Source organism: Triturus cristatus, chromosome 5_2, assembly GCF_964204655.1.
Source record: "Triturus cristatus chromosome 5_2, aTriCri1.1, whole genome shotgun sequence".
Taxonomy (NCBI): Eukaryota; Metazoa; Chordata; class Amphibia; order Caudata; family Salamandridae; genus Triturus; species Triturus cristatus.
In genome coordinates this window covers 697,875,050-697,893,584 of record NC_140588.1, presented here as the reverse complement: position 1 = coordinate 697,893,584, position 18,535 = coordinate 697,875,050, and the positions used below count along the sequence as shown (strand labels likewise).

At 43.1% G+C, this 18,535-nt stretch overlaps 1 protein-coding gene across 2 annotated transcripts in view; it reads right to left on the bottom strand.

Annotated features, from left to right (window-relative positions):
- Positions 1 to 18,535, bottom strand: part of LOC146829142 (xaa-Pro aminopeptidase 2-like) — a 565,756-nt gene that overhangs the window by 58,623 nt on the left and 488,598 nt on the right. For both annotated transcript variants that reach the window (XM_085607766.1, XM_085607767.1), the window contains 2 exons: positions 8,911 to 8,970; positions 677 to 753 (listed from right to left, as the gene is read on the bottom strand). In XM_085607766.1, coding sequence (XP_085463892.1) covers positions 677 to 753; positions 8,911 to 8,970 — 137 coding nt within the window. The remainder of the gene's footprint in view (positions 1 to 676; positions 754 to 8,910; positions 8,971 to 18,535) is intronic.

Here is an 18,535-nt window from a genome sequence, read left to right as displayed (position 1 = left end):
AGGGCCTACCTTGCCAGAGCTGGAAAACGTGAAAAGTATACCATATAAAGACGGTGGCAAGGCATACTTAGGAACGGAATATCTGACCCATTCATGGCAGATCTGAAAGAGGACATATTAACGTTGGACACAATTGTATTTGCGTCTTCATAGCTTGAAGCGGAGGGAACATACATGTACTTGTGGCATGTACATGGAGCCGTTGGGGTCTAGATAGGGGACACAATTGATCATAAAAATTCATATTTCCTCAAACCTACCATAGGCAGGGCTAGGCACACATACCTGCTCAGCGCTAGGATACCCTCGCAGATGATATTGTTCTTTGCAAATACACATAATAATATTCAAATGATCATGACTATATTTCTATATTTCGGGTATTGCTGCAAGTACATTATTCCTTCATTCACAAACATATTTAATACTAGAAGAGCCATGCGTTCCAAAACCTACTTCTACTACATAGGTGATTTTGAGAAGAATTGAATGTACATAGTACGAACTGTGTTTAAACTAATGTTGTTTTTCAAACTTTTCATTTGCTTTAAATTTCCTAAACTTGCACAAAATGATTAATACACTTTCTCTACTGTTTTACATATGTGATTGGAATATGCATTCAAAATGTGTATTATGGAATTTCAATAGATCTCATATATTTGTTAACACTTACCTCTGTTTGAGCCTCTACAACCAGAACCACATCTTCAATGCGGATGCCAAAATATCCATCATGATAATACCCAGGTTCTAGGTAAAAGAGTATCAGTATTATTACTTCATCCTTTTGTTGTGTAATTGCAGATCAGCATACATTGCCCCTTATTACCTGACATCCCATGCCCGCACTGCAAAATCCTTCACACAGATCAACCATCACACACCCTAAAAGAAGTCTTCATTATAGCAAAAGCTTTGACTCTTCCTCTAGAAATTAGGACACTGTCGGTACGTGGTGGGAGGCCCACCCAGAAAAAATACGAAAGGTGATTTTAGAAATGTGCTGCCAGCAGTACACCTTTCTACTGAGTAAAAGTTGCCGCTAAGGGAAGTACAGACCGACAATATTTAACCAGCGATCATGAAAAAACCAATATGCAGTACTCTAACAACGCATTCAGTAAAGGTAGTGTTTCTCAAGTGACCATTTCTGTCAAAGCGAATATATTTTGGTGAAATATGCAAAAAAGCAGAAAGGTGCACGCCCATCATCAGCCCGTAAATCAATTACAGGTGCAGCTCATGGCTTAATTTGCCTTGTCTCTGTTACGTGTCTTGCTTTGAATTATGTCGCAAATAGTTATGATCCACGGTTCACCTTTCACAAGTTATTATTTCTGGACTTTTCGCACAGTAACAATGCCAGTGCATTATGGTCATTACACTACAGCAAATATATTGAGTGCAATTCCTGATACGCATTTCACTAATTTGGGTGCACCTCAAAAGAATGTAGAATAGCTGGCCTGAATGCAATTCAAATTTTAATTTCACCAACCAGTCGAAGCACCTGTTCAATAACAGCCTCTCTGCAAAGGATCATCTTCCACTATGCGCTGCCACATTCTCGCCCCTAGGAAGTCACAATGGAAATTGCAAAGACAATAGACTTGGGTGCGGACATCATCACGCCAGCAAATCATCTACAGATGCAATTCATGGCTTATCAGCCCTTTCTTTATTTCTCGTCTTGCTTGTATTATGGATTATGTAGATATGTGTCACAGTTCATTATTCACAACTTCATTATAGCCAGTCGATTGGCTCAACAGATACCAGATACCAGTGCATGGGCATTACTGTACAACATATATTTTGTGTGCAAATCTTGATGTGTATTTGGCTCTTTTTGGAGCTTCTCAATGGTATAAAGCAGCTCACATCTCAGTTTTTACCAAATGGTAAGACCATTCGTTGAACAATAATTTCTCTACAAAGGATTGTCTTCCACCTGTGTTTGCTGCCTCCTCTTTGCCCCTAGGAAGCTAAAATGGAGATTCCAAAAACAAACAGAAAGGGGCGTGCATACCATCAAGCCAGCAAATCACTCATAAGAGCAGATAATAGCTTAAAGCGAAACGTCACTCACTATCAGAGTGAGTATTTTAGCCTGATCCAGGGCAAGAGCGATATTGATGGCACTAGCCATAGACCAGGGCTGTAGGACCGATTCCTGGAACATCAAAGCACAGGGAACACCCAGAACTGCAGGAGCCAGATGGTAGACAAACAACATGTAGGAAATATGCATTTTCTGCGTGGTCAACCCGAATTTTGCAGCTTTTGTTGGACTCCATATTCCATGCACTGAACCCTTTCTAACCAGTGGTAAATCGCCTTTGACCCCATTTTTAACATGATTGAATTGGCATACTCCTAAATAGTATATTTAAGTTACCTATAATAAGTCCCTAGCATAATGGTACAAAATGCACCCAGGGCCTGGAAGTTAAATGCCACCTAGGACTGCAGCCCCTATTGTGCCTTGAACTACACTGGCAGGGCAAACACGGCTTCTGGCCTACCATTGTAGCCTGACTGTGGCATTCTGCAAACTGCAATTTGACCACCTGTCAAAACCTCCCTTTAAAATATTAACAGGTCACCCTTGTGGCCCACAACACAGGGTGTCTGGTACTTAAAAGTAGGGCATATAAAAAGTTAATGTTAGAATGTCCTTACAGTAACCAGCACCCAAAAGCTATTGTCACAGTGTCAGGCCTATCTGCCCTATGTAGAGAAACAAAATACAGATTATAGTACTGTATCCCCGGAATGGTACTAGATAGAAAAATAGTTAAAAAAAATACATATCTAATAGTTATTAAGAATTCAATTCACTGGTGAAGTTGGATTTTTAATAAATATTAAGGAAATAGAAAGGCACACATTACCTGCCTAAACTGGCAGAAGACTACCTACCATATTCCTCTGCCATATTTGAGCCAGTGATTAGCCTTTATATAGGAGTGAATATGTGTGAAATGCCTCCAAGAAGCATAAAATAGGTTGATCTAAATGGGCAGAGATGACTCCTCTTAGCTTGGCAGAACATGCAGGGTGGGGCTGTTGGCCTCCTTTTGACAGCACTGAGTGGAATCTTGCTTGACGTGTCCGCTGAGCCACACATAACAATTGAAAGGAGAGAATAGGATGCCAAGACAATTTTTGTATATCTCCTGTATTGTTGCTGAAGGACCCTGCTTTTGTCCTACTAGACTTCTGTCTCTGGGTTATTATGGATACAGTGGCTGACTCACACTGGATTTTAGTGTTAGATGTAGGTGGTCACATATTACCATAGTACACTCCCCACACACACCACCAGCCAGCATAGCCCGAGGTCAGTGTGACTGAAGACTTTCACCATCTTGAAAATGCCAAAGTGGGTAGGGTTGGGCCCAGCAACTTTTACCCCATTGGTTAGTGCATGCCCAGGAGTAATTCCCATCCAGAAGCTGGTGCCAAGCATAAATGTGGCATCTCCAGACAATTACTTTAGAACATTCTCTTGACCTGCAATACACCTGAAGAGGAGTGGACCTGATGTCTATGACCTGAAAAAAGCTCTGAAGGAGCAGCTCTGCTCCCTCTTGTACGCAGGACGAATATGCTGACCCGAAGGTCATAAGGCTGACCTCCTGTTCAAGCTAGAGGGATACTACAAGCTACAAAAGGCCTGTCACGCAAATGCCCGGCTGACCAATGGCAACTGGACTTGGACTGGACCCTGCTGTTGGCCTCTGCCTGACACCCTGTGACTCTCTAAGTGCATCTCCCGAGGTCCTGGGGGCTTTAAAAGTGTTCTGCTGTGGGGGATCGGGTCTTCATGGAGTAAGTCAGAAGGAGAAATATTTGACCAGGACAAACCTGGTTGGTTTATTTAACTCATGCTTCATTGCAGTCAGTCTCAATTTGCACCTTGGTCTCTGTCTACTGTAACCATTGACTATCATTGGCACGTTTTGGTGCTATTTCTTCTTAAAACTTAAAAAATTCATCAAGAGATCAAGTTAATTTAGTGAATTTGCAGGTTCTTCTTTGTTGTAATTATTTTCATTCCAAGGAATACAACGGTAGTAATGTCATGTTCATCCATCGTGGACAAAATAGAGAGATACAGCCGTTAATAGTGATACATGCATATTTAATATAGCTAAACGGGGGGACAACCGTTCCAATAATATGCTGGTGGCCTGGATAGGGGTGGGGGTGGGTGAGAGAAGAGCAGCCTCCAAAGGAGTTAAGAGAATGAGAGGAACGGAAAGAAAAGAAAAGAGAAAGAGGAATGAGACAGAGAAGAGAGGGGAGCGGGAATCGGGGTACGGAAAGGTGGCATGAACTGGTGGTGCCCGCAGGCGGCATCATGAGGGTAAAACAATAGGCAAGGTTCGGGGAATGGGGGTGGAGAGGGAGAGGGGAAAGAGATATGGTAACAGAGGAGAAGGGTCAGTCCTCCCACAGGAAGGGGAACAATATAAGAGGAAACAGGTTGGCTATCTCCATCGGGTTATAGATTATCTTCTCATAGAAGGCAGTTTTGTACATGGCCGCAAGTCATTCCTCGTGCGTCTGCAATTGTGGGGAAAGCCAAAGTTGCAAGATGCTGATCTTGGCTGCTCTGAGGGTGGTGGTGAGTAATCTGCGAGTACAGTGCATCAGCTGGGTGAGGTCCGCCAGGTCATGGACAAGGATCAGTGGACCCGAGAGTGGTGTGGGTACGTCCATGGACTCCCATATTAAGGATCCTACCACACTCCAAAAGAGGTGGCTGGTGGGGCATTCCAGTAATATGTGGACGATGTCACATGGCACGTGATTGCACTGCCAGCAGGAAGAGTGGGGCAATAGTCCGGCGACCTGGAGCTGCATCGGTGTCCAATACCAGCCCTGGAGAACCCTAAAAAGGCTTATCTTCATCCGGGCTTCCAAAATTCCCCAGCGCAAGCCCTCCAGGATCTCCGCCCAGTCCTCCTAATACCCCACTTGTAGACGAGCCTGCCAGGTCGCCCTGAGGCTTGCCATCTGTGGTTGGGAACAGAGGTGTCAACTCAGGAGATTGTAGAATCCAGACATCACACCCTTAAACTGGCCCCAGGTGCTAAGGTACGTGAGCGCTGGGGAATGGGTGATGGACCAGGGTTGTGGGCCAAGTTTGTTTGTCAGGCAATGATGTAGCTGCATGTAACACCACTGTTGATTAAATCGTAGGCCAAATTCTTCCTGCAGTGCTGAGAAGGGTTCGAGCACACCGTAGGAGAGTAGATGTGTAAGAGTTTGGATGTCTGCTGCATGCCAGGGGCCCAAATTAACCATGGTCCACCCAATGCAGATACTGTTGTTGTTCCAGATAGATGCTTTATTATGCCAGTGTGCGTCTACCGAGAGGAGCTTGTGGGCTTGCATCCAGGTACAAAATCCTCTCACTTTGCAGTCAGAGAAAAAAAAGTAAACAACAATATCATGTGAAATAAATAAGCAAAACTATGTCAGACTAATTAACTAAACATTTGACTTGTCTTTGAAAGCACAGCAAATGTAGCAAGATAAAACCAAACTTTAAAGGCATCTTTATTGCTCATTCACTTTAGGAACTCCAACAAGTTGATTTTGGGGGCGGTGCAGCGCCCCAGCACCCCTACTTCCAGCACCGCTGGGAAGTTTAGGAACTCTTTGCAGCAGAATATAGTGTAATAGAGCCAGGTAAACTTTTTCTTTGAATCAGAAATACCTTCTGTGGGGCAAGCCTGAAATCTGTGGCAAAAACGGCAACACAAGGCCAGACATGTCTGCTAACCAATCTCTCTGTATCCTTAGACCTCACTGTAAAATGCTTAGAATGTGAAAAAACAATCACACGAAACTGGCAGGGAATTTATTTTATCTATTAGGTTTGGCACCCGGCCTGGTTTTTTTGGTAAAAGTTCTGCAACTTAATTTCTAGGTTTCAGATTTTTTTTTAGAGAAACAGTGATCCACCCTTGCAGGTTGCACAGAGTCTCATCAACTCCAATTAAGTTCTACGGCAACTTGGTCCTAGGATTGTTCTGCAACAGCCTCCTTTCAGCAGGACTCCCCAGTCACAGGGGAGACATTCTAGATAAAGCAGGGCGAGGAGATGCCAATGTGCACCTAACCCACTGGGTTTCTGACAGGATTCTACAACTTTTTCATTCTTCACCATACATTTTCTCTATTCTCTAGCCACCAATGAAATGTTCCACAGGGGCAAGTATGCTTTTTTGCTAGGGCCCACATCCCTTTTTCCTTTGGAATCAGCAAAAGGCTAGCATCATTAGCTATCAAAGCAACCCACAAGTTCCAGTAATTAAAAGTGCTGAAGGCAGAATTTTCTCTACAAAGCCCTGGCAGCCACATTGTAATCCTTCAATACAGAAGTTGGAAAGTATTTTCTTCCCGTATGTTTCCACTGCATGGGGTTAAGAAGGGAAATCTAAAAGGTATACAGTCCCTGATTGGTCATGATCACTACGCAAATCAAACAAAAATTTCCATGCTCTCTTCACCCAAGCTTTTCCATCAAAGCCACTTGGTTACTAATCCAGAGACATGCTTTTTGGCAAACACGATCTCAAAGTCAGTTTCACTATAAAAAGACAACATGACAGCTTATGGTTTCTTCAACGTATCTCAATAATTCTCTCCAAACCTCCCTCAAAACTTGCCCCATTGCTCCTATCAATGATCAATCAACATTTTCTCTCGGAGCCCACGACTGTGAGGCCACTGCAACTGTCTAAGCAAAGGTTCCTGTCTCAAAAGGGACGTTTTGTACAGAAGCAATTCAGAAAGAGATGTGGTCTGGCAGTCTTGGAGCACATAGTCCCTCCTTCCCTGAATGCATTGTGTGAACTGACACTCATCTTTGTACTCCTGACCTCCTCAGCACCAGGAAAGATTAGATGTGAAAAGGGATCATAGATAGGAACTACTGGCAAGCAGCTAGGAAACGCTGGTGCATATTTACAAGGAAAGTGGTGAAGTGTTTTGTTAAGCCAAGAAGGCTTATGACATGCTTTCATCACTTTAGAAACGCAGGGCTGCGCCATTTTTCAAAGAATATGGGTCCGCCCTCCATTTCCCCCTGCAATGGCACTAAATTTAGCTGCCTAGCGCCAACGCAGGCACCTTTGCACCATAGTGCAAGTGTGTCTGCTTTGCAGGGGAAGATTGTTTAAGTGCAGGAAGGTGTCCCGTCCTGCACATAACAAATCTGAAATGGCCATTCGAAACTTCTTTTTATGCTGCTTAATTCAGCACACATGAAAGTTGCACAACGTAATTTTTTTAAAATTATTGTTTAGCTGCAGAAATGGACACCCTCCTGCACATAAACAATCAAAACATTTCTCCGTGTTTCACCAGGGTAATTTTCCCTGGTCTTAATTTTGCCGCTGCCCCATATTTACGCCACTCTTGTAAATTTGGGCCAGCATCAAAATGAATGGGTGTTGCGGTGGAATGTCTTCTAGAAAAAGGACCCCCTCTAGGCAAAACTATAGGTCAGGGAAAAAAGGGGGGATACAAAAAAACACCAAGAATAAAGTGTCTCCCTCTGGACCTCTATTTCTTTACTTTCTAGAATAAATCAATGGGTTACATATCCATTTTTGTGAAACATACCGAAAGCAATCACATTTCCTTTATTCTTTTTAATAAATTAATAATCTCAAACTTTGAAAAAATATATTTTTTACTTTTAAAAGACATCCATGTTTATAAAACAATTTTTTATCACATTTCTTTTTCCTTTTTTTACAGTTTATTTTCCTTTTTAAAGAAACAGTTTTTATAACTTTATGCGCACAATCAAATACATACCCGTCATTGGACCCCTATAATAAAAACCATCCTCTCTAAACTCAGAGGCAAAATCACATTCACACTCACTCACACCAATCAAACTGGCAAGCAACCCCAAAACAATACATAAACATCCTGGTCAGAAGGGGATACAGATATTATAATTCTCCATGACCAAGTTGTGGGTTGGGTGCACACCGTATAGTCCATAAGTGGCTTTACACTGTTTTGTAAATAAGGCAAAGCCCGTATCGCCACCACAACATCTATAAAAGTGGTGTTGTGGTGGCGATAGGGGCTTGTAAATATGCCCCGTAATGTCCTCTTGCAAAACAAAGTTGGTGTTCCTGCAATCTTCCTAAAAGTTAGATATTTCGGCTTTGACTCCACGTGAACTAATAACCCACGACTGTGCAACCTGCTGCATGGACATGTGCTGTTTAAAGCCAATGCTATCTTTCTATGTGAAAGTGGGAAAATAGTTGGACTTTGTGAAAATGCATACAACTTTTGCACACAATGCAAGAGCCTTACTAAGCGTCAGTTATACTATCATTATTTGTATACCACCTTTGATCATTAGAATTGCAGAGAAGCGCTTTCTTAATCTGGCTGCTTTTTTGTAAAGTTCGGTGATTTCCAGACTGGTTATTTTCTTGTATTTGTTTGGAAATGGTCAGTAGAGATTTGTTCAATGTCTAGATTAGAAATATGTCACATTGGTTAATATGAAAGTAGTTTGATCCCCCTAAACACATTTGCAATGCCTGATTTGTGTATATATATATGTGTGTCACAGCCTTTATTGTTTTCCATTGAGCTGGGCCACCAGTTGTTTGTTGACTTGTTAATGGAAAGTTTAAGGTAAAAACAGTTTTTTTTACTTAGCTATGGCCTGGACAGTATTCACAACACAGCTACATGACTCAGTGAAGGTGTAGCATTCTATCAGCCATTCCCAGATACTCTTAATGTTCATAGATCTCTCCAGAACACTAGTAGGTTTCATAAGACCTACGGCTCAATCACTGCTCTCTTTAAGCAGTTAATCCATTAAGCATAAGGGCTGAAGTAAAAACATACCTATGGAGGTGAACATTCCTTTAGTCATTCGAATATTGTTTGCCCGAAAGCCCACTGGCCCTGTAAAGGAATATAAAAAATAAATGAAGCAATTTTATAATCCTTTTTTGCAATTGTAATGCATTGTCATTTCACAAGATATGGTAGGCCATAGAAGACCTTGAAGACTTCACACTTGAAGAAGGTGCAGAAGATGCCAATGGAAAATAAGAACTCAAATAATAAGGGCTAACACCCCTAGAGTCAGGCAGCTCAATTATGCTGCACTTGCCACATAAGGACTAGCCTTAGTGGTAGCACTTCTGCTAAGGCGGAGGAGCGTCAACCTACTGAAAAAAGGGAAAATGCTAATAACAATTGTTCTTAATATTTTATTTTTCCTAAATACGTCAGAGGCTCTCAGGCTGGGCGGGGCTGGTGAAGTAGGTAGAGGAGTGGTTTTCACCCCTGAAGTGCGCAAGACTGTAAAAGGACGCACAACAAAGTAAGTTATTTCCTTTATTGAATATACAGCTCACAGCAGGACAACACCCAGCCCCGGCTAACCCTCCTGTCTCCAACCGACCCTCTTCAAACCCCGCATTCCATACCCATGACAACCCTTACATTCCAGAAGGAATGCAAGAACCCAATACATTCGTCCTCTGCTCATAAACAGATTTAAATACCGGCATAAGGTAGCAACATAATACAATACACATATTGCTACCGTAAGTACAGACAGGGTGAAAACACATTATAGAATCAATCAAGAATAAAATCCTGCAATTGTTTCAGAGGATTCCTTCTCCTGTTGGGCACCCTCCTAGGCACTTTGCCTTCAGCAGCCCAGCAACACCTCTCATTACTACTCTGGGCAGACATCCAACTACCACTTCCAACCCTTTCCCTGCCAACATCATGAGCTATGGCAAGCCTATCTTTATTCCACCACTTGCCATCTTCCAATTTCTCAACACTCTTCCCTACTACCACCACTTTCTTCAGTGCAGAGAATTTAGACACACCTCTGGGTATGACTCTGGGAATTCTAATTCTCACCAAATCCCCAACAGTCACCTTTGACATACGTTTGTGGTTCCTGGCATATGTTTCCTGAGCTAGTTTTCTCTTTCTACCAACGTCGTCCAGCTTATCTTTGGAAATGGAAAACTCTCCCATCCACTGTCTCATCATGTGCTGCAACCCTGACTCTCAACAATACTAAAGGTGACACACCTGTCTCTGAGTTGGGAGTGGTGTGAACAGCCCACAATAACTTCCTTAACTCCATCTTACAATTCCATCTATTCGTTCTAGATAACTGAAAATTGTCCTTGAAGACTCTATTGAACCTTTTAACTAGACCGTTACTCCTTGGGTGGTATAAATAAGTTCTGGTATGCCTGATTCCCCAAAAACCTAAAAACTCAAAGAATTGTGAAGATGTAAACTGACAACCATTCTCTGACAGAATCTGCTCAGTTATACCTTCCTCATCAAAAAAGGGAATCCAGAAACTCAATGATCTTAGAAGTATTAAGAGATTTCACAACTTTGGCCTCCGGCCAAAGGCTGAAAAAATCCATCACTACAATTCCATACTCCAACACTTTATCTGTCAAAACAACGGGACCAATAATATCAATGGCCAATTTGCTCCAAGCCTTAGATGGTACCTCTATAGCTTCCACAGGACTAGGAACAGAAAACTAGGATTTATCACTGCTAGCACAATTAATGCAATCCCTTACATAATGCTCCACGCATCTGTCCAATCCAGGCCACCAAAAGTTTTCCTGTATCATTCTCTTCATTGCTCGCATGCCTTTGTGTCCCTCATGAGCTAATTCCATAACCTTACTTCTCATTCCCTCCGGCACCGCTAGCACATTTGACCGAAACAACAGACCATTAACTGTGGACAATTCTTCAAAAACGTGCTTATACACATCACTTTTCACCCCATCAGATCTCCATTGTGAACAACCTAGAAGAATGGCCTCCCTTGCTTCCTTCAATTGCTCATCCAATGCACACGCCGCGACCCACTCACACTCAAATATAGCCCCATGACAATGTTGTTCAATCACACACACCAATTCTGCTTCCACTCCGACTTCATCCATATCTTCATCATTTGATTTGACTATGAAGGCGAGACATGCAATCCGTCAACACATTTTTAGCTCCATGTACGTACTCCACATCATCATAATAATATTGCTGAAGTCTGTATTGTCGCAATTCTAGGTGTGTCACGTTCCATGCCTTTGGTAGAAAAAAGTTGAATCAGAGGTTTATGGTCAACTCTCACAGTGAAATGTGTGCCCCACAAATCCATTTTAAAATGTATAATACCCCACCAACATGCTAATGCCTCTCTCTCAATAACTGAATAAGATGACTCCACTCCCTTCAAGCTCTAGATGCAAAAGCTACAACTTCATCCTTGCCGTCCCTGCATTGCATTAATACAGAACTGAGACCCATCTGACTGGCATCGGTCATAATGATGCTTTTGTCCTGAGTATCAAGTGATTTCAAGGGTATTGCAAGCATAACTTCCTTTTTAATGCACTCAAATTCTTGGTTGCATCTCCCACACCATACAAATCGAACACTCTTTTTAAGTAAATTCCACATGTTGAACGTTTTTTCTGCACACCTGGGAATTAATCTGGTGTAGAATTCAATCAAACCTAAAAAGGATCGTAACTGATCTTTATTTTCAGGAGGTTTGAAATTGGCAATAGCATCCACCAATTTGCACTTGGGTTCTACGCCATTAGCTGACAATTTGTAACCCAAGTAATCAATGATGAGAGAACTGAATTTGCATTTGTTCACACAACGTCACCCCCTTCTCTCTTAAAATGGACAAGACTTGCCGCACTCTCTCATCATGTCGATCCTGGACCTTGACAAATACTAAAACCATCGTCATGGAGAGCAATAACTCCTTCTAGGCAATGCCAATCCGAATGACATATGCTTGAAACAAAACAACCCCTCCAGGGTTCTGAAGGAAGTTAGGTGCCTAGATGATGCGCTTGATGATGCGCTGAAGTCATATCAGGCAGAGTAAATATGCTGCCCCCTCTTCAGAGGGGATACCATCTCTGTGATATTGGTAAGTGGGTGCTGATCAATCCATATTTGATTATTTAAATCACGTTAAGCCCACACACATAAAAACAAAATCTTTGTATTGACACGAAATTGCTAAAATTCTTAAAGCGCCAACATAACCGGCAGTCGATTCCTGAAATGTGTGCCCTTCTGTAAAACTTGTGCCTCTCTATAATAAATGTTTTCCTCGCTTTGAATCTTGCATCCAAGGATTTAATAGCCGCTGCATTCACATCAATTACTTCATCGCCCTTTGCTTCCCCATCAATAGACAATACAAACTCTCTGCGAATATGATTTAGAATCTTTCGACCATCAGAACCTAAGCAGTGGCGATGAATAGAACATTTATTTTTGTGGGTGAAGGATTCACCCTCCAAAGCATGCAAATAGGCTTCTAAAGGTTCTTCCCAATGTTCTCAATCCAACTCAGGAGTTGTTGGACTAGGAGAAAAGACTCACGGAGGAACCAATGAATGCTGCATAGTAATAGTAAAATTTGTAAAACCTTGAGCAAATCAGCAAACTGGCACAATGATAAATATACTAAAAATTGCCTGAAGATGTGGAAATATCCTGTGGATAGAGAGAAACTGTGGAAACTGTTTTAACAAGGTGTGCCTGTCACCATGTAGCAGGCAATAAGGGTTGCTTATTGAAGAAGGTTCAATTACTGTGCCAAAATCTTGTGTGCCTTTCACTGTTCATGCAGGCAGAAATAGTGATGCCAAGATGTGGTGTGCCTGTCACTGTCCATGCAGGCAGAAATAGTGATGCCAAAATGTGGTGTGCCTGTCACTGTCCAAGCAGGCAGAAATAGTGGTGAGTACTAGTTCCCAAATAAACAGCGTGTGTATAGGTTCAATGACATGCAAATAGCAACAGGTACAGTGTGCGCGTCACTAAATGGCCGCAGCGCTCACCATGTGGAAAGGAGAGCACCCAACCACCCGGGCCTGGTAGCAGCCGCTACTGCCCTTCTGGATCAATAGAGTCAGAGATGGTACAAAAAGCTTCAATGCACAGCAGCAAGCTGTCTGATAACAGTGTTTGTTACAAATACTTTGCTTACACTTTAATGTGCACTCGGCCTATGCATTCCCTCAAAATAGTTTTTCCCCCTCTTTCTCGGTTATCTTGGTTCCCTAGACCCTATTGTTCCTGTGATTTGCCAATATTCAATGCTTTTTAGTGTTGTCTCTACTGCAGGCTCTCTCCTTCTTGGTGAGCAGTGGTGTTGCTTCTTCTGACGGCTTACAGCATCTGAGCAGGCTTCCGGGGAAAGCTTGTTATAGTCTGTCTACACGTGCTCCAAATCCCATTCCAGTGATAACTATGTTCATATCACTTTAGTGTGTTGTCTCTTCACTGACGTTTGCTATTTCCCCCTAGGTGGAGAATTGCAGTCCCTTGAACCATGGGCAAAGATGTTGTGCCATAATTTTCAAATCCAGGTTCTCAAACAACTGAGAGTGTGTCTCTTTCTCCCTCGCCGTACTCCATTTTTAGGTCTCGCTGAGCCCAGCGCATGCGCTGGCTCGGAGAGACATTTTGTATGTGAGTTTTCAAAGTACTGCTGGCTGGCATAGCGCTTGCGTTCGCGCGATCATGCACGCGCGAACCGCCAGTCTTCAGCAGCACTTTGAAAACTTATCAAAGCAGGCATCCTTCCCTGCAGCGACCATCTGGCTCGCCTGTCTGCTCCTCCCTCCTGGCTCCTACGCATCTTCATTTATTACCTCTCAGTAAACAAGCTTCAAAGGGGCTGCTATCATCATTCACACCTCCCATGCTTAGCAGGCAGAGCGGTGCCCATTTGCCTTGCATACCACGCTCCTTCTGGCCGGCGACCACAAAGCTGAAGCCATTAATCCAGTAGTCTAACAAGGTCCTGGGCACCCCTTCTCTCTCCCCTGTTCCTGGCTGCAGGTGCTCTCCCCACCCCGTGGCCCTCTGAGCTGCGTCCGGAGGCTAACATCAAGCAGCTCTCTCCGGTCTTCTCTTCAACCCTCACTTATCTCACTGTGCTACATCTCACCTCGCTCTCCGCTTCCCCCTGTCCCTCTTCTTTCAGCACCGTCTTTTTGTCCTCCCTCCCCCTTCCATTTGCTAAGCCCCCCTTCCCTCTTCTCTGCCCCCCCTCCCAACCATCTCTCCCCCCCTGCCCCCCTCCTTGGTTTCTTCCTTCCTTCCTTGCCAGGAACTCGCTGAGCTGACAGGGGACTTTTCGAAGCAGAGGTCACTCGAACATGAGCCTTGCAGTCCCAATCATCTGTCGGTGCTGTGGGGGTGTTTCTTCTCCACGCCTCTCGGCGGAGGGGGTCCGCGGGGGTGGGGACGGTCTGTCCCTTGGCAGATGTAGTATCTCTTCTCCGGACCTTGGGGGTCGAGTGACCGGATCTGGCAAGGACCCGCTGAAATAGACTTGTGAGGCACGTGCCGTCCACCCACCACCCCCCTGCCCTCAGAGACTCCCTACTGCCAAGAAGACACCCTATGGCATGTGATGTTACTAATGTTTTATAGGGGATTTACATAAACACAGTCGGGTGACCCCTATCCCACACGTTCTAATAACAGTACGAGTGTAACGGGGTCTTAAAATATACTCCAGAGACAACAAACGCATACTCGGCGTCTACACTCCCATTTCAATAAGTTGTCACTTCGACTTCCTGAATCTACCTGCATTTCGTTTGGGGTTTATGTGACAGTGTTTGTTTGTGCATAAGCGGCCCAATATATACGTTTATGCAGTCTGTGCATGTAGGTTCGAATATCTGTGTATATGTGTGGAATTTAGAATAACCACAACTCTTCCGATGCACTTAACTCTCTAATCTTTGGAAACTTTGTTAATTAGATGTTTCCTGCAATCCGAGAACGAATGACGTGATAGTGCTGACCACTCCCAGTGCTGGCACAATCACTGTTTTAAATCTAATTAATCATTTTACAAAGTGATTTTTAAATGTTTGGTTTTAAGACTGGTGTTTTATCTATTTCGGTTTTATGATGTATTATCTGCACTTGTATCAATTCTAATTAATTGACACAAATAAACGTATGGCTGTCTATGCATGCTACTGTATTTCTGTTTTTGTTATATTTCTGTGATTGCATGTTGCAATATTTCTGTGTGTGCCGGTGGAGCCCTTTGTGTGTGAGTATGCCACTGTAACAGTACATCTGCCCATCAGTAAGAGTGTGGTCCTCCTGCGTCAGTGTTATTTCGGAATATTTCTATACGAACATATGCTAGGATAGTCTATTTTGATTTGCAGTATGTTAGTAAATGTTATTGGCATGTATAAGTCACAGAGTGTGTACGTATGGTTGTGTTAAAACATATCTGTAGATCAGGGCTTTAGGTGGCATGAAAAACTGGGAGGGTCTCTCAAAGGGGCGTGGCCAATGTAATTAAAGGCGTGGCTTAAAACACGTAAGCTAAAAATCTGTGCTTAGCATAGTGTGCCGCCCGACTGGTATTTTACTGTTTCTGTCTTTGCATCCAGATATATGATACAACGAGTAACATCATACATACAACAAGTCAGGACTATTGGCTTTGTCAATGGTTGTTTGTTGCATAAGATAAGTAAGTAGCAACTATGGCTTGCATACAATTTTGAACAAGCATTGGCATAGCCAATAGGTCTCGCTTTTGGGACCTTATAAGTATTTAGTTATGCAGCACAATATCCTTAGTGCAACAGCATCAACTGTTGCATGGCTAAACACTTATAAGGTCCCAAAGGCGAGACCTATTGGCTATGCCAATGCTTGTTGCCCTTACACTCAGGTCCTCTTCACAGACCTTGAATGAACTACTGGAGGTGATTGGACCCGTCAAGAAAGGAGGAGGCACTGGCCTCAACATCCTCAACAATATCAAATCCCTGAGGTCATGACACTTACCTTCTCACACTCTGGTTTTATCATTGTCTTATCTATAGTTTGGTAAAATGCTTTTGACATTTTTTTGTCACATTTTGGTACATAGTGATTCAATGTATAGTTAAGCATCCTTACAATCCCAGATATCTGATAATGGAAAGTATATTGATGTAGTAAATATTAACGTTATCTACTGTTGACATAGCATAGAGTTTCACATCATGTCAACCACATACAACAACATGCATTATATCTGTAGATTAATGATGTGCCAAAACTGTGCAGACTGGTGTCCAGATGGCAAGAACTGAGGGTTGCAGAATGCTAAATGTACCCGAGTGTTCACTTTATTTTGTTAAATCTCTGATATTGCTCATATTTTAAACGTTTGGCATTCCACCAGTGTAGGTGACTCCAAGTCTGACTAGAAGCAGGGAAAATGCTGTAAACCGACGATACAGCATGTCCTTTACATACCCAGGCAACTTACCAGCGGAGTAACTATTAAACTTGGAACAGTCTTCTTACAAGGTGGTGAAAAATGTTTCAGACTGTTAATATCAACTCATAATTGACTGTCGTACTCTCATCTAACAATCACTATCTGTTCTAAACATATGTATTAATTAAGACATTCAATAAGAGAATTACCTCATAGTTGCATACAACTTACCCCACACTCTCTTCTTTGGCTCACTTATGCACTGATAATCTGCTCACTTAGTTTCTTCAGCTATAGTAATTTACCTTCAGGCATTACATTTGCCAAATATTTATCTGTGTTTAAACTGTTTAGATGGCAAATCAAGACTTGTCCCCCTTGTCACCGAAGAATGTGATGAGGGGCTCATAAGTCTCACATATCTCAAAAATATTCATTGGCCATGGGCTGATTGAGGCCCTATTGAAGAGTTGGGGGTTCCCTTGGATGGGTTTGTAAGGGCCTGCGTTATGTCCCTGGATATGAGTGTGTTTTTAGAGGGCTGTAAAGCCAGTTCATCACCAGTGGATTTTTAGGAAGAATCAAACATAGTGTTGCTTTAGTTGGAAATGCTTCTAATCTCTAGATCAAAGCAAGACATACTCAAACATTTATAGGTTGTGAGGTCAACTGTTCAGAATTTACATACATGGAAAAACAGAACATGCTAAATAATATCCCTCCCACTCATTGATATTGAAGCCTGTTAGAAATGGGGGTCTTTAGTTGGCAGTGGTATGCCCAAGAGGGGACCCTTCTTCTTGCCAGGGCAAGGGAGTTCCACACCCAAGATAACTCCTGCTCACCCCCGTGGTAGCTTGGCAAGAGGCTTCTCTCCGAGGCAATGTGTAAAGCATTTGTACAGAAAACAAACAGTAACTCAGTGGAAACACTACTCATGGACACCACACAAGTTTAGAAAAATAATCAATCTTTATCTAAGCCAAATAAGACCAAAATGACAAAAATCCACCATACCCTACTCAAGATATCACTTTTTAAAGGTTTAAGCAATTCAGTCCAAAGAGCGATATGGATGCGTTGATTTTATTATTAATTTACCTTTGATGCATCAAAATCTGAGGAGAAAAACAGCAATGGTGAGCTTTCCCGCAAAGGAAGGAAGCGTCTGAAAACACAAGCGATGAGTCGGTTCATGAGTCCCAGGGGAATCGAGGCGTCAGTTCTGCTGCACGCAAAAGAAGTGTTTCGTCGATTCCTTACTGCGGGGAGAAGCAATACATCGAATTCCGAAGGCGGCCCCTAACTGCAGGGTGATGCACTGGAAAGTTGGTGCACAGGAAAATCCAAGCGTGCTGGGTCGATGCAGCGGTGAAATAGGCGATGCGCCGATTCTATCAACCGTGGGCAAGTGATGCATTGATTCCTTCAGCCACACAGCAGGGCCAGCGTCAAAGTTGGAGCGGTAGTCTCGGAAGTTGGAGAGATGGTGCTCTGGACTCGGGCTGAGTGGGCTCTTCCAGCCGCAAAAAGGCGCTCTGTTGATTTTTAGGCTGCACCGCAGCGATTTGTTGATTTTTCAAACACATGGCAAGTTTGCGGCGGGAAAAATGGCGCTGGAGGGCAATGCATGGATTTTCAGCTCTTGAAGCAGCAAAACCACCTCCAAGGGCCCAGAACTGGAGTTGTCACCACTGGGCAGGTCAGAACTCCCAGCAGAGAAGTTCAGGGGAGCTGCAGATGAAGGTTTTGATGGCCTTGAGACTTCTGACAGGAGGCAAGCACACACAAGCTTGTGAGAACTTAGAAAGTAAAATTCCAGAAAGCAAAGGCCATTTCTTTCACTGCTCAACTGCAGGTCAAGTAGCACAGGAAAGGGGCGGTACTTTTCCAGACAGCTCTTTTGCTCTTCTTCTTGGCAGAGTCCTCAGACTAGAAGTGTTCTAAAAATGCGGGGTTACACATCCAATACTTATACCCCTTTCTGCCTTTGGAGTACGCATACTTCAAAGGATAGTCTTTGTAGTGCACAGATCCAGCCTTGCCCTGTCCTGGCTCCAGACATACTACAGGGGTGTTGAGACAGCATTAGGAGAGGACAGGCACAACCCTATTTAGGTGTCAGTGACAACACCTCCCACCACTCTAGCTCTGGAAGGTCCATCAGCCTGGTGC